At 44.2% G+C, this 14,554-nt stretch overlaps 1 protein-coding gene across 12 annotated transcripts in view; it reads left to right on the forward strand.

Moving 5' to 3' along the window:
• PPP1R13B (protein phosphatase 1 regulatory subunit 13B) overlaps positions 1-14,554 on the forward strand; it is a 66,493-nt gene that overhangs the window by 29,341 nt on the left and 22,598 nt on the right. For 10 of the 12 annotated variants that reach the window (XM_075614962.1, XM_075614961.1, XM_075614967.1 and 7 more), the window contains 2 exons: positions 1,421-1,540; positions 3,784-3,851. The exons of 1 other annotated variant lie outside the window; for it this stretch is intronic. In XM_075614962.1, the coding sequence (XP_075471077.1) occupies positions 1,421-1,540; positions 3,784-3,851 (188 nt within the window). Of the gene's footprint in view, positions 1-1,420; positions 1,541-3,783; positions 3,852-9,415; positions 9,701-14,554 lie in introns of those variants that run through there. One more of the 12 variants, XM_075614968.1, reaches the window with a different exon arrangement.

The following is a 14,554-nucleotide window of genomic DNA, read 5'->3' on the forward strand; positions in this document are numbered from 1 at the left end:
CCCAAGGCTCAACAAAGTATCCGGACGTTCCTCCTTCTCCTTCCGTGCACCCCAAAACTGGAACAACCTACCAGAGACTCTCACATCCACCACCAGTTTAAGTTCTTTTAAATCTAAGGCTGTCTCACATTTTAACCTGGTCTGTAACTGTTTCATACGCTCATAATATATATTTTCTTTAACTGTGCAAGCAATGTCTTGTATATAATGTATACCCTGTTCATTTATGTAACTGTACTTGTCACCATGTATTATTTGTTTTACTCTGTGCCCAGGACATACTTGAAAACGAGAGGTAACTCTCAATGTATGACTTCCTGGTAAAATATTTTATAAATAAATAAATAAATTGTTTTGGTTTTATTTTTAACTTTGAATATTGAAAGCTGTTGTAATCTGTTCCATTAATAACCGTTCAGTAATTTTTCTGTTTCAAGTAACATTTTGGATGAATAATATATTAAAATCTAATAATTCCTGCTCTGTTGCATCAGAAATAAGGGACACTTTAGTTAACAGAATCAGAAAGGCTTGGCACCATGCGGCTTACATCCGCTCTCTGGAGGCATGTAATGCTTTTTAAGGTTTGTTGGTGCTGGAGGCTCCAGCTTCCAGATGTTGAATGCTGAAACACATTAGCGCACACATCGGTTTTGAGTGGTAGTCTGCTTCCTGACAGATTCTTACAAAATAAAAACAAAAAAAAGGAAAATAAAAGGGGGGTTGACTCATACTTGCTTTAGTTCCAAACAAATGATTCATTCTCATAATAGTTTTGAAGTCTAATAAGTATTGCTTGGAGCTGTGTTGCTACTCTCACACTAGCAGCTGTTAATGTTTGTGATAAGCAGGCTACACCAAGGTCACTGAAGACATTTTACATCCAGTCAACTGACATTATGAAGCTATAAATGTGGTGTTTTTTTCCCCCCCTCCCCTTTGTTTAATGCTGACCGTGTACAAAGAATCCATGCATGCAAAGCTTAGTCTGCTACTTCGGTATCTGGTGCGCAGTGAGAGAAAGATTTGCCCAAGGTCACACTAAGCTTCTTCTGGAGTTTCACACTTCCGTTGCTAGTCCTCCCTACACAGTGACCCATATTTACTAAGCTATGCTATTCCATAAGACACTATCAAGCAAGAATGGGCCATAAGGTGTATTCTGTGCACTTTTTCATTGGATCCATGACATCGTGTAACCATGTCAAATATTGTGATAACAAATATACGTTTTTTTTCCTTTAAACTTTGGTGGCAGGTTTTTAACCCTTCAAGTTCAAACACACACTTTTTTTTGTTATCTTTCCTGCCATATTATTACTATTATTATTATTACTATTATTATTATTACTATTATTATATCTGTGTTGCTAAATGCTAGTGGGAATATTCATTGTATTTTCATGTATTCTTCATTCAGAGCGCCCTTTACCCTTCGATCATTTGATGTTCGAGCACCTACAGAAATGGGGCCCTCGCAGAGACGAGGTGAAGTTCTTTCTCCGACACGAGGAGTCTCCAGCTGAGAATAACGAGCAGTGTAAGTGGCCTTTCTCACTTACTGATGATATAATACACGGGTGCGCAAAGTTTGTGCCCCCCCTGCCTCCTTACCTCCTGCCTTGCGCCTCCTCGACTCTGGCGTCAAATGACGTCACAGGGTCATTTGCCGCAGGTTACCATGGCGACGCATCGCCGAAGATCAGGTAAGTGAAGCTGCAGAGGCCTCACGCGGTTCCCCCGGCACTTAATTTAAATGCCTTGGGGGAGAGCGCTAAATGGCAGGACAAGTCCTGCACAAATCGGCTGCGAGGAACGCAGTTCTGTGTTGCTTTTTGACTTGCACTCTCTGCCTTCAATTTTGTTTATCATGATACTTTGAAACCTCACATTCCATGGGTTATGCCAAACGACGTTAAACTTTATACCATGTACAGTACTGTAGGTTAGTACCATACAAGTCATAATAAACTAATACTGTAACCAATGTTCGGGCATTTTTACACAAACCTAATTACTTAACTTGTTTCTGATTTATTGAACGTCATACATATATCATCTATGCCTGGGGTGCTCAACTCCAGTCCTCAAGCACCTCAACAGGTCAGGTTTTAAGGATATTCTAGCATTCAGAACAGGTGGCTCAGAGGCTGTCTTTGACTGAGCCTCTGAGCCACCTGTGCTGAAGCAGGGATATCCTGAAAACCTGACCTGTTTGGGGCAGTAGGGGGTCTTAAGAACTGGAGTTGAGCATCCCTAATCTATGCCATGGTCGACTGTTGCTTCAGTTTAGACAAATTTTAAAGACATTATGGATTTATATTTTGTTTGTTAAAATGTTATTGCTGAATCTCTTGGAACAGACCATGGAAATTATTTTTGGCTAAAGTTATAGCGATAGAGGGTGCAGTCTATTGAACAATTTGTTGAGCGCATAGTGTAAGCATTACATGTCTCTTATTATTTCTATAGCAGGGCACAGCAGCGATACTAAGTGCACAGAACCCAATGATCGCGCATGCAATTAAGGAAATATTTGCTCTAAAAGCATGAAAGTGAATCACCGTGCAGATTCATAGCCAGAACACATGTTTTTTTGTTTCTCTGCATATTCATTTTTAACTTCCGATACACACTTTGGCGTGAAGTTAGCAGTTCTGTTTGGAGAGAGGGAAAAAAAAGAAAATATTTTATGAGACTCCTGTGAATTTTTGTATAAAAGGCCACATCAACAAAGTTAGATGTGAAAACTGGTTAGGGAAAGAAGCTTGTTAGTTTGTATTATGCGGCACTGTGTTTGGAAATGGTGCGTCTGGTATTCAAAGCCTGGGTGCTCCCCGAGTTTCTTAAAACGTAAACGTACAGCCTCTAAACTGGCCAAGTACAAAGATCCCAGCTACCAAGAGTTAGTACTGATAAAGGAATTGGTATCGACGTACATCACGCTATGTCATTTTACTGTCCCTGCCAGTTCTTTTCTGGTCCAGTGAGAACAAAGGCTAGGGATCTCCCTCTTTTTAACAAGTGCCTACAATAAATGAAATGGCAATATTCAGGTGGGCTTGGGGAGCCCACTGTATAAAGCAAAGCTTTCTCTCTCTTCTCTCTCATCTCTCTACTCTCCTCTCTTCTCTCTTCTCTCTCTACTTTCTCTCTCTTCTCCCTCTTCTCCCCAGGCACCCAATCTTCAATTCCCCTCACAATCTCCCACATTAATATGGTGTGCTATTGCCACACTCGAGCACGTATCTTTGGCATTCTCCTATGTTTAATGCTGGTATATTTACAGTGATTGTGCATATGGAAAGGTGAACTGGACCTCTTCTAGCTTAATGGATTTTAGACATTGACTCTAATTCAGTCGGGCAAACCCAAAGCATGCATGACTGAGATTATAGAAGTAGATTTCCCCCCCCCCCTGTTGAGCAAAGCCCGGTAGTGGTAGTTACGTGTCAAAATAAATATAAATGTGACTGAAATTCTATATTTCTGTAACAACCATTTGGCCCAAAACCTGACCAGATGGGAGACATTTTTGTGTTGAACTGAAAAGTCTGAAACTGGAGGAGCCCCTGTTTTGGAATTGGTATGGATCAGTATTTGCCAAAAAATAGCAAAAGTCCCCTGAGAAACTATTAATCCCTGTTTGATTACAGGGTTACTTTTGAAAGTTTAATAGATGGAATTGAAGTAGCTATTATCAATGAAGAGCAAAACAGACCTACAAAATTAGCCCTCATATCGAGTTCTTTGAATAACATCCTGTTTTGTTTCCATTTCTAGCTGCTCGTCAAAGCCCAAATCAAAGAAATGGTGTCACTTTACCGGGAGAGAAACGACTTGAAAATGGGGTATGTAACAACTGTTGGATGTGGACCGCATGATCGTTCTTGTATGCTATAGAAATGACTAACGGAGGGAGATTTGCCTTTTTCTGACCTTCTGAAAGGTTCCCATATAACAGTCTGTTGTCAGTTTACAGACACTTTTTCAGCTCTGTATATGCATGCATGTTGTGTCAGAACGGTGATGTTGGTTTACATGTGAATGCTCTGATATGGAGGGGGAAGGTTATGCATGTCATGGATAATTCCTCTTCTGTTTGGCTTAAACCACGGGTTCAACTGAGCCACCTGTGCTGAAGCTGGGATATCCTGAAAAACTGACTTGTTTTGGTCTTGAGGACCGGAGTTGAGAAACCCTGTCTTACACGTTAAAGGCGGCTTTAAGTAACAAACTTTTTAAAAAGAGCTGACAGAAAATAGTTTTTCAAAATGTCATTGAACTGTGCTTTTACAATGGAGAAAATAATTCACATATAGATTAATCCCAAACATGGTGGATCAGGGACAGAATAGCACATGTTTTAGATTTTCACTTCAGCGTGAGCTGTAATTAATTGGAATCTGTCTTTACCTGCTAGACAGTGTTATCCCATGGTGCGCTCCTTCAGAAAACAGTGTGGGGTTTTGTCTGAAACCCTCGTCTCCCCCGCAGCCAACCTGCCTTTGGGTGTATGGTTTTTCATTGGTGGTTTGTTTCACGATGATGCAATTGTTTTGTCTTAAAATTGTTCATTTCTAGCCATATAATTTAGGTATGTTTTGTAGTTGGCTAGGGTCAATGTGTAAGAAAAATATTACTTGTCGTACAAATATTTTTGGACATTTCTGCTCTCAAATTTTTCTTGCCTTTGTTGAAAGGGATTGGAACAAACCCTTGTTAGAGCTGCATTTTTGTCCCTGTTTTGGAGATATCTTTATTGGCAATCCAAGATGAATATCAAAAGCAAATACTGTATGAAATAGTGCAATGTTTCAGTCCTACTCTGGCACCTTCATCAGAGTTTCTACAGTATATATTTATACACTTCTGATTTATATAGTAATTTGTGTATTTTTTTTTTCACTTTTAATACACATTCTAGGGAAAATTTGTTGCTGGTGTATCTTGGGGCTTCTATATATTAAATCGTGATTAAATTAACTTATATATTCTTTAACACTACACTGTACATCATATATTTTTGCATTTACGGTAATTTATTCTCCCGATTTTGAGCTGGCAATGTAAAAGCTGATGGCGAAAAATGAGAAATGAGTTACAATAGTTTCACTTAGAATTTTCTCATCCAGCTTTGTCAATTTGTAAAATAAATTCCTATTTTTAAACTTTTTCTACTCAAACATAAAATCCATTAAAAAAATAATTCAGTTGTGTGGGGCAAATGTTTGTAGAATGAAAAAAATAGTACCTTTTAGTTGGGCATCTTAGTACATTAACCTGTTGCTTTCCGGATTGAGCCAATATCATGGAGTCAATTCATTGCTTACAGGAAGCACCAGTGATCCAGGCCACTTTTTGGGGGCATCCAAACCAGTGACAATAACATCTCATTAATAGATGTACCCAATGTTCTTGCAGCCGCGGGTAAAATTGCTGCTTCTCCCGCTGATGCGTTGTTCTGCTCTAGCACACCAGTGTTTGCAATCAAGTCGGCTAGATCTGTCCGTGCACTTCTGTTTCTATATACTAAAAAGAAAAATACGCCTATTCTGTGTGTAGCCCTCTTACCCCCTGTATGGGAAGAGTCTACTGGTGCTGATATTACCTGCTGGCTCACAGAGACCTGAGCCTCCGCCACTGACAGCTTAGTATACACATTAGCTACTAGGTGACAGCGCCTCCACCTGTACGGGATCCCTAGTGTTGGGGATGACCCCTTGCAGGAACAAATAATAGTACCACACAACATATAACAACCTTTACTAATACGATATGCAAACGGTCTTATACTGTAACAGGGTTACCAATGTGAAATACCCCTCCTCTCTAGAAGTGCAACTGACCAACGCACCTCGCAGGGGCGCAACCCACCACCGTGTTCCCACACCGTGTCCTGAATACTGTATGGGGCCCTTGGCCACTCTCCCACATAAGTGTCCCCCACCCTTTTGGCGTGATCCGTACGTTGCTGTACAGTGTTGGTGCACTTTGTGGAATGATACCTGCCCGCAGAATATGACCGGGTCTCCGTCCGGGTCGACGTCTTCATCCGCCACCGCGTGGGGTGAATTCCGGCGTGGATAATATCACCGTGTAGTCTCTGTGTCCTTGGTGGTGTGCTGATCCCAGGACCCACCTTGCAGGGCTGCGATGCGTCGCACTGTGTCCCTGACTATCAAATCGATAAAGGGGTAGAGTCCCTACCTAAGGGTCTGTCTCTAAAGCAATCACTGCTTTAATTGGTGAATCGGAGCCTAACTGGGGCCTTGGGGACACAGTCTGGCCTAGCCCAGAGGAGTACCACTCCCTGGACACTACCTGACTCTTTGCTGTCCCTCTTCCGACTGGCGTGCCCCTCACAGCGCGCGAAATGTATCTTTTCTGTGTGCAGGGAAATGGAGCCGCGCTATTGGCTCCCTGGCATTCTGTTTGGTGTGCCCCTAGGTACTATGGGGCTTGTAGTTCTCCATGCAGCCTCTATGTAATGGCCGCCTCTCCCTGCCGTGCCTCTGCGCACCCGCAATGTTCTAATGGCCGCCGCACTATCAGCATCTCACTGCGTATGCGCGACCAAACAGCAAATGGCGGCACCCTGCAGCGAGAGCCGCCGGGAGTCCCTGGCAACTCAGTCACCCTCCCGACGCCGCACCGGCATCCGCTCGCATCGCCGAAGACGCACGCACACGTGCCCGCACCTTCCCCCACCACCCCGCAACCGGCAGCCCCCATCCGAGCGCTGCGGAGGTGAGTACAGAGGGGAGGGTTAGGGGGAGGGGGGACCTGGCTATATGTGTAAAACGTGTCTTTTTCAGAAATTGGTTACCTTGTCCGGTATTTTTTACCATGACTATTTAGAAAAAACGTCCAGCTGCTGAGAAGACGCCCATAAACAGATACTCTAACCTTTTTGTACATTTTGCAGAAGTAGAAATCTTATTTTCGCAGGCAAAGTATAAGATGCCATGCATTATGAGTTAGGCTGCGCTTATAGTGCCTTGCGATGTTGCTCCAAATCAAATACATTGACTGTGTCGCAAGCACTTATAGTAATCGCAACGGAGCGGCAAAAAAATTTGAAGCCGGGTCTATTTGATTTTTTTAGACAGTCGCCACATGTGACTGTCTCTAAACCAATCGGAGACCGCGGCCCGCCCCCTTTCATGACGTCGCGGCGACAGTCACGGATAATCTAATAACTTTTGCCTGTGACGTCATCGGTCGGCATCGCCAGCACTATAAGCGTGGCCTGAGAAGGCTGAAAGGTGTCAGTTTGAGGATGTAATTCGCTTATCACCCAAATAATTAGGCTTATTCTGTGAAATCAAAACTGGAACAGATGAACTTTCTTGATATATTAAAAAAGGCCAAAATCTTGTAATTAAAATACTGTCGCTTGTATTCGGCATTATGAAATATCGTGCAGAAGTTGTTGCCTGTTCTTAGCCGTTAATATTTTCTGCCAGAGGTACAATGGGGTATGTAAAAATGGCGCAATTTGCGAGCAGCGACATTTGAATCTCTTCCAATCCTACATTGGACGCTGATATCTTTGGAGCAGAGGTTAATCTGGTGGATTTATTTGGTGCACTAGTTCTAGACGCAATGTTTGATACATCTCATTATATTATTGTGCTGACTCTCTCCTCCTGTAACTTCTCCCCAAAATGCTCATGGGGCAAGAGGAGCAAATTGCGGAAGCAAAAGAAGCAAAGTACCATACAACCGCCACGCAGTGTTTTAAAATGACACAATGTGTGCCGTTTCGGTGCAATGGTTCCGTGTTCAGCACTTGATGCATTTCCTTAAATGTGTTGCAGTGCCCTCCAACAGGGAAAGGTTTACTTGAGTGATTCTGGTGTTCAGTTAATTAGTTTTGGTAATACGTTCTTCACTGTTTTCCGTACGTTAGTGAGCGTTTGTGGTAGGTTGTGAACTTTTTTTTTTTTACTGTTTTTGTCATCAACATGAAAGGTTTCATAGATGTGAGATTTCCAAAGCACTACGCTCTAGAATTTACAAGTGTTGGTTCAAAAGTGCTAGCCATCTACCACAAGAAATATCCCTGTTTTATTGTGGAGAAGGCAAGTACTGTAGTTGGTGTCTGATATTCTTGAATAGGGCATTGCATTAATACATTATTCAACCGATTTGGTAAACACTAGCCTATATAGTATATAGTATTTTGCTGCTCAGCAGAAACCGTGGTGGTCCTTGTTACTAGAGGAAGAGAGATTGCTGATGTGAGTTTTTGGGATAAAGCTGGATGGATTCTGCGTGTAGAACAGAAGGAATTCAGTCATTAGTGTGCATTTACATACAAACCTGTTATCAGTCACGGGGTTAGATAGTGTTCAGGGGTTAGATAATGTTTGGCATTTCAATCCCAGTAGAATCATGGGACAGGAAGTGTTTTTTTTTTTTGTTTTTTTTGTGTTAGAGTAAAATGAATGCATGCTAATGCTGTCTTGTGCTTTGACCACGCTATAAATTGTATATCTTTATAATTTGGGATTGTGCCCTCTTTTGATGCTCCAAGCAATAGAGTGAACTGATCATGTTTACATTGTACTTGGCTCTATACTTGAACCACTTAAAGCTTTGAGAGACCAACAACATGTTGCCGTGAACTGTAGGTCCCTCATGCACTGAAGGAGTTAAACCAGGGGTGACCAACTCCAGTCCTCAAGGGCCACCAGCAGGCCAGGTTTTGGGTATTTTTCTGCTTCGGCACAGGTGGCTCAATCAGTCTGACTGGCGCACCTGTGCTGAAGCAGGGATATCCTTAAAATCTGACCTGTTGGTGACCCTTGAACTGGAGTTGGCCACCCCTGTGTTAAAGTCATATAATGTCACTGTTCTAATTAAGCAGTAAACGCCATATTTCCCAGTCACAGATACATATAACAGAGGCATGTTCTGTCTTCCTTGGCTTGTATTGTTTTTTTCTCTCTTGTTTACTCAAACGTTGTTAAACTGGATGTGTCAGGTGAAATTCTTAATACCCAACACAGCATTAAGTGATGAGTTATTACCAAGAGGATGTAAGCAACAACCTTGCTGTCCCTGAATACATTTATTTTTACATATTACATTAATTCTTACAAATCATGCTGGCTAAATGCAAATGGAATGCAAAATTAATATTCGGCCATTATAATTTTGTGTGTGTGTGTGTTGCGAGAGGATGGTTGGCTGCCACATTCAACCGTGTGCAGTGAATATGGAAAGTGCAGAGCATCATTCTGATTAGAGCTGACAGCTGGCTTGATCTCGCCTTGATTAGGTCTCTGACTGCTGGCAAAATCCACTAGCCTTTTCCATTCACTGATTACTGATAAATGCACAGGGACAGTTTTACATATTGATAAAGCATTGAGAAAAAGGACGCCCAAAAAGGAGGAATAAACGGTGGGGTTGCTATATGGAAAGGTTAGCCTTTTTTGCAGCAGAATAGCACATTAGAAAGAAGCTGTAACACGTTTTAGATTATTTACCTTTTAATTGTCGGTGGTCCCATATGTTGACCTGGGTTGTCGGTGAAACAGATTTAGACTATTGCTGACAGCAGAGACCAATGTCAGACAGGAAAATGGAATTGACACATTTGGAAAGAGTTCAAGAGTTGACATCTGACGGAGAATGTAGCAAGATAAAAGTGTGCGCCTATACAATCACATGGGCAAGTACAAGAAAGGTAAATTATACATGTTCCATCTTTTTTAATGTACTCCCCAAAAATAATAATTATTTTTATTATTATTATTTTAAGTTTGAAGTCAGCTATGGTGAATAGACCATGAAATGCATATCAGTTAATTTAAAGCCTGTTAAATACTGCAGTTCTTGTACCATATCCTTTCCAAGCGTGCTTAAGTGCATCAAATTACGTCTGCGCTGCTTTTTCTTTTAGAAATCATAATTTCTTATAAAGTTATCCATATTGCTAAATTCAAGTGAAATGTATGAGTAATGTTGAACAAATGTAATAGTATTAATGAACAATACTGAATGTAGGGCAAAGTTTGAGTTGCTGTAAAGTTCCTTGCAGTGGGTTGGTTTGTTGTAGGCTGTGAGCGGTCTTAATGGTCTATTTTAAAGTTTTCTTCATGGATGCAATGGATGCTGTGCTGTACAGAGGTTTTTTCCAACCTCCTACTGTAGGTCTCCAGTATTATCAATGAACAGTATGCAATATTTTGATTTTGCAAACCTGCATTATTGGACTCCTCCTATATTACACTTATGAAATCTCTGTTCATGTGATGAAAATATTAGTAACGTAAATCAGTAGTTGCATATCCGTGTAATATAGATGCAGAATCATTGTACTTTTGCAGGTAGCTGTAAAGATTTCCCAAAGGGGAGGGTTAATTTTCAAAGACCCTATGTATATGTTGAATTTTTGAATAAATTAAAGCCGAAATGCCCACCAGAAGCCTACATTAGTTTAACACCATATACTGTAATTCTAGTATCCCCTGAGCATTTCCAGCTCTTTAACATGTTTTTTTTAAATCGGCGTGGTAACCTTGAGATTGCACTGGGCTCTGGAGACGCATCCATTTTGACGGCCAGACACTAAACATTTCCACTGCGCATAACTCCTGAATAAGGCATCGGATTAAAAAAATCGAAATGTACATCAAAATATGCACACAAACACAGATCAGCATGGACTGCTGCTTTAACATGGTATTTATATTACAGCAGGGCCACAGTCATGCGGCGGGTTCCGTTCTAAGGACCCGCCGCAAATCAAAAATCGCCGGAAAGCGGAACCGGTGATTTTTAGGCTTGTGCGCAGACTGGCAATGCACCGTTCTACGCATGCGCAACATCGGCAACCCTCCATTCTGCGCATGTGCGACCCTGGCCTGGCCCATTCTGCGCATGCGCGGACATGGCAACCCCCCTTTTTGGTACCGCTGAAAAGCCGAGCGCCGAGAAGCGGGGCCTTGCTGTACTTCACTATTAAACTCCATTGGTTAAAAATATCGGGGACAATTCTAGATATTTCTAGCTGTAGAAATTGTTACTTGCGCAGCAAGTGCTTTTGATTTTTAATTTACGTATATTGTACTACAATAAACAGCTGAATTTGTCCTAAATGACATGGAAAACCATTCTTCCCAATGTCAGAGTACAGATCCCATCTTCTCCATTTCATGAAGAGGGCCGCGAGCTACGTTTCTGATTTCCATCACACCGTTCTCTCTCACAAAATAGACTTGTTTATAGCTTGGTGTAAGCAATATACTCTTGAAACTGATACGGGGGCTTCTGTGTATCCATGAACTTTTGTAGAGCACTTTAACGGACCCAAAGATGACGGTCGCACCCCACCCCTTTCAAAATGGTGATTGGTGCGCTAGCAGCAAAAGTGACAATCCCAGCAGAAATCGCTCCATAGACTTCAATAGAGAACAGTATGCTCTGATTCGTCAAATAGACGTTGAAGTCTCTTTAATGATGCACAACGTTTCGGGAGAAATCCCTTCAGGTGGGAAAAAAGGGTTTGCACCTGAGGAAGGGATTTCCCCCAAAACGTTGTGCATTACGTCTGCCTCTTTAAAAAGACTTGAATATCTATTTGATTTGCCACAGACTATTTGAGTGCTACAGGAAACTGTTCTTTATTGAAGTCCACGGAATTTAGTTATATCTTTCCTTCGTCTGTGTTTACAATCCAGTGGTTTTTGAAGTGAAACTTCCTTAGTGGCACCTCATTCGTGATGGGGCAAAAAAGAATTGTGGAGACAGAAATGAAACGGATGTGACGTCAGTGCTGGCAGTTGAGGCCGGGCTGTGTTCTGGCTCAGCCCGACCCCAACACTGACATCACACCCGCTCCACAAATCAGATGCGGCGGCGGCGGCGATAGCCGCCGGCGCCGCTCCTAATCACCCCCCACACCCCACCCAGCCCCACACCCCCCACACACCATGACATATGCGGCGGCGATAGCCGCCGCTCCTAACGGCCGCTGACATGCTGCGCAGCCTCTCTCCTCCCTACCTCCGCTTTCCTGCGTCCCGCTGACTCAGCGCCGCCGGGGTCGAGGAGAGGAGCCCAGGGATCATGGAGGGTATCCGCCGCCGCAGCTCATAACGAGCTCTGCTCCCCCCACCCGCTGACATGCGGCGGCGGCAGCCCTCAAAATTTAATTGCCGCCACTCCTGCTGACCTCCCTCGGCCGAGGCATGGAACGGGGGGGGGGGGGGGGGGTAGAGTGAGCTGCGTTCCCCACAGCACCAAGCCAGCTCCCGCTGACGATGACACGCTGCCCCCCTTCCCCGCCGACACTGCCTCTGCCCACGCAGCACTTCCGGAGGGGGGGGGCCTTTATTAGGTATCTGCCCGGTGCCCGGTGCGGCCGCGTCTCGCCGGGGGGTGGGGGGGGGGCGAGGAGAGACTCAGGCAGAGCCGCCGCGGGTCCGCAGCTCTGCCTGTCTGTGAGGGGAGTAGGAGTCTCAGGCAGAGCCGCCGCGGGTCCGCAGCTCTGCCTGTCTGTGAGGGGAGTAGGAGTCTCAGGCAGAGCCGCCGCGGGTCCGCAGCTCTGCCTGTCTGTGAGGGGGGGGGGGAGGAGAGTCTCAGGCAGAGCCGCCGCGGGTCCGCAGCTCTGCCTGTCTGTGAGGGGGGGGGGGAGGGAGGAGAGTCTCAGGCAGAGCCGCCGCGGGTCCGCAGCTCTGCCTGTCTGTGAGGGGGGGGGGGAGGAGAGTCTCAGGCAGAGCCGCCGCGGGTCCGCAGCTCTGCCTGTCTGTGAGGGGGGGGGGGGGAGGGAGGAGAGTCTCAGGCAGAGCCGCCGCGGGTCCGCAGCTCTGCCTGTCTGTGAGGGGGGGGGGGGAGGGAGGAGAGTCTCAGGCAGAGCCGCCGCGAGTCCGCAGCTCTGCCTGTCTGTGAGGGGGGGGGGGAGGAGTCAGGAGAGAGGGGGCAGGACACAGAAAGAGAGACACACATACAGTGACAGACACACACACATACATATATACACACACAGACACACACACTGACTGACACACATACACACACACACACTGACTGACACACATACACACACACTGACTGACACACATGCACACACACTGACACATACACACACACTGACTGACACACATGCACACACACTGACACATACACACACACTGACTGACATACACACACACTGACTGACATACACACACTGACTGTGAATAGGTTAGGGGGATGTGTGAGGTGCAGGGGGGCTGCGCATACGTCACACGGTCACACGCACGCACACGGTCACACACACACGCACATGGTCACGCACACACACACAGTCACACGCACACACACACAGTCACACGCACAGTCAGTCGCGCGCACAGTCAGTCGCGTGCACACGCACTGTCACGTGCACTGTCACGTGCACTGTCACGCGTACACGCACTGTAACGCGCACAGTCACACAGTAACACGCACAGTCGCACAGTCACACGCACAGTCGCACAGTCACACGCACAGTCGCACAGTCACACGCACAGTCACACAGTCACACGCACAGTCACACAGTCACACGCACACACAGTCACACGCACACACACACAGTCACGCACACACACACAGTCACGCACACACGAGGAATTCACGCTTAGTGCAAATACAAGGGATGTGTACGCATGTTCTAAGTCAAATTTATTTGCGTTTTGTCAATGAAATTGTATTTTGATTTTTAATTAAAACATCACCAATACAAATACAATTTCTGTGACAAAAGTCAAAGAAGTTTCACTTACTATGCGCGTGCACAGCACACACAGCTTTTTTTTAGAGTGCCGACTACTCAAAGGATTCACAAGCAGATCAAGTTTGGGAGGGAGGGGAATTCAAAAATGCTTTTTTATTTCTGTTCAATAGTTTTATGGGGTAATTTTAAAGAAAATGTGTTTCTTATGTTTTTGTTCCTTGCAATACACAAAAACCCGATGAACAGCAATTCTTTCTTTAAATTTACTCTTGCTGCCAGTGGAAGCAAAATGCATTTTAATAACCTGCAATTTCCCTGTCTGGCAAACACATTTTAGCTTTAAATAGATTCTCAGGAGTCTACTGTTTCAAAATTATACCTCTGTGTAAGATTGTCTGTTTACAATTGGTTAGTTTAAATGTTAGTTGTTGGATAAGTTGAGCCGCCTTACATTATTTGGTTTATAGCAAAAGATAGTTTTGCTTTGCATGTTTTTTTCATTAATGGAAATCTGTTGATAAAATCTTCTAAGATTTCCTTTAACTCTTGTTAACCTAGTCGAGGGGAGGCCAACTGCAGTCCTCAGGGGCCACCAGAAGGTCAGGTTTTAAGGATATCCCTGCTTCAGCACAGGTGGTCTTCAACTGAGCCACTGAGCCACCTGTGCTGAAGCAGGGATATCCCTAATACCTGGCCTGTTGGTGACCCTTGAGGACTGGAGTTGGCCACCTTTGCTACTTGCTATATTAGCTTATTGAGAATTTGAAGGCGGCCTTCAAACATATACAGTACCACTATACTCGAACAACTTAAGGGAGAGGCCTCCGTATTTCATTAGTTTTA

The sequence above is a fragment of the Ascaphus truei genome, chromosome 9, assembly GCF_040206685.1.
Source record: "Ascaphus truei isolate aAscTru1 chromosome 9, aAscTru1.hap1, whole genome shotgun sequence".
NCBI lineage: Eukaryota > Metazoa > Chordata > Amphibia > Anura > Ascaphidae > Ascaphus > Ascaphus truei.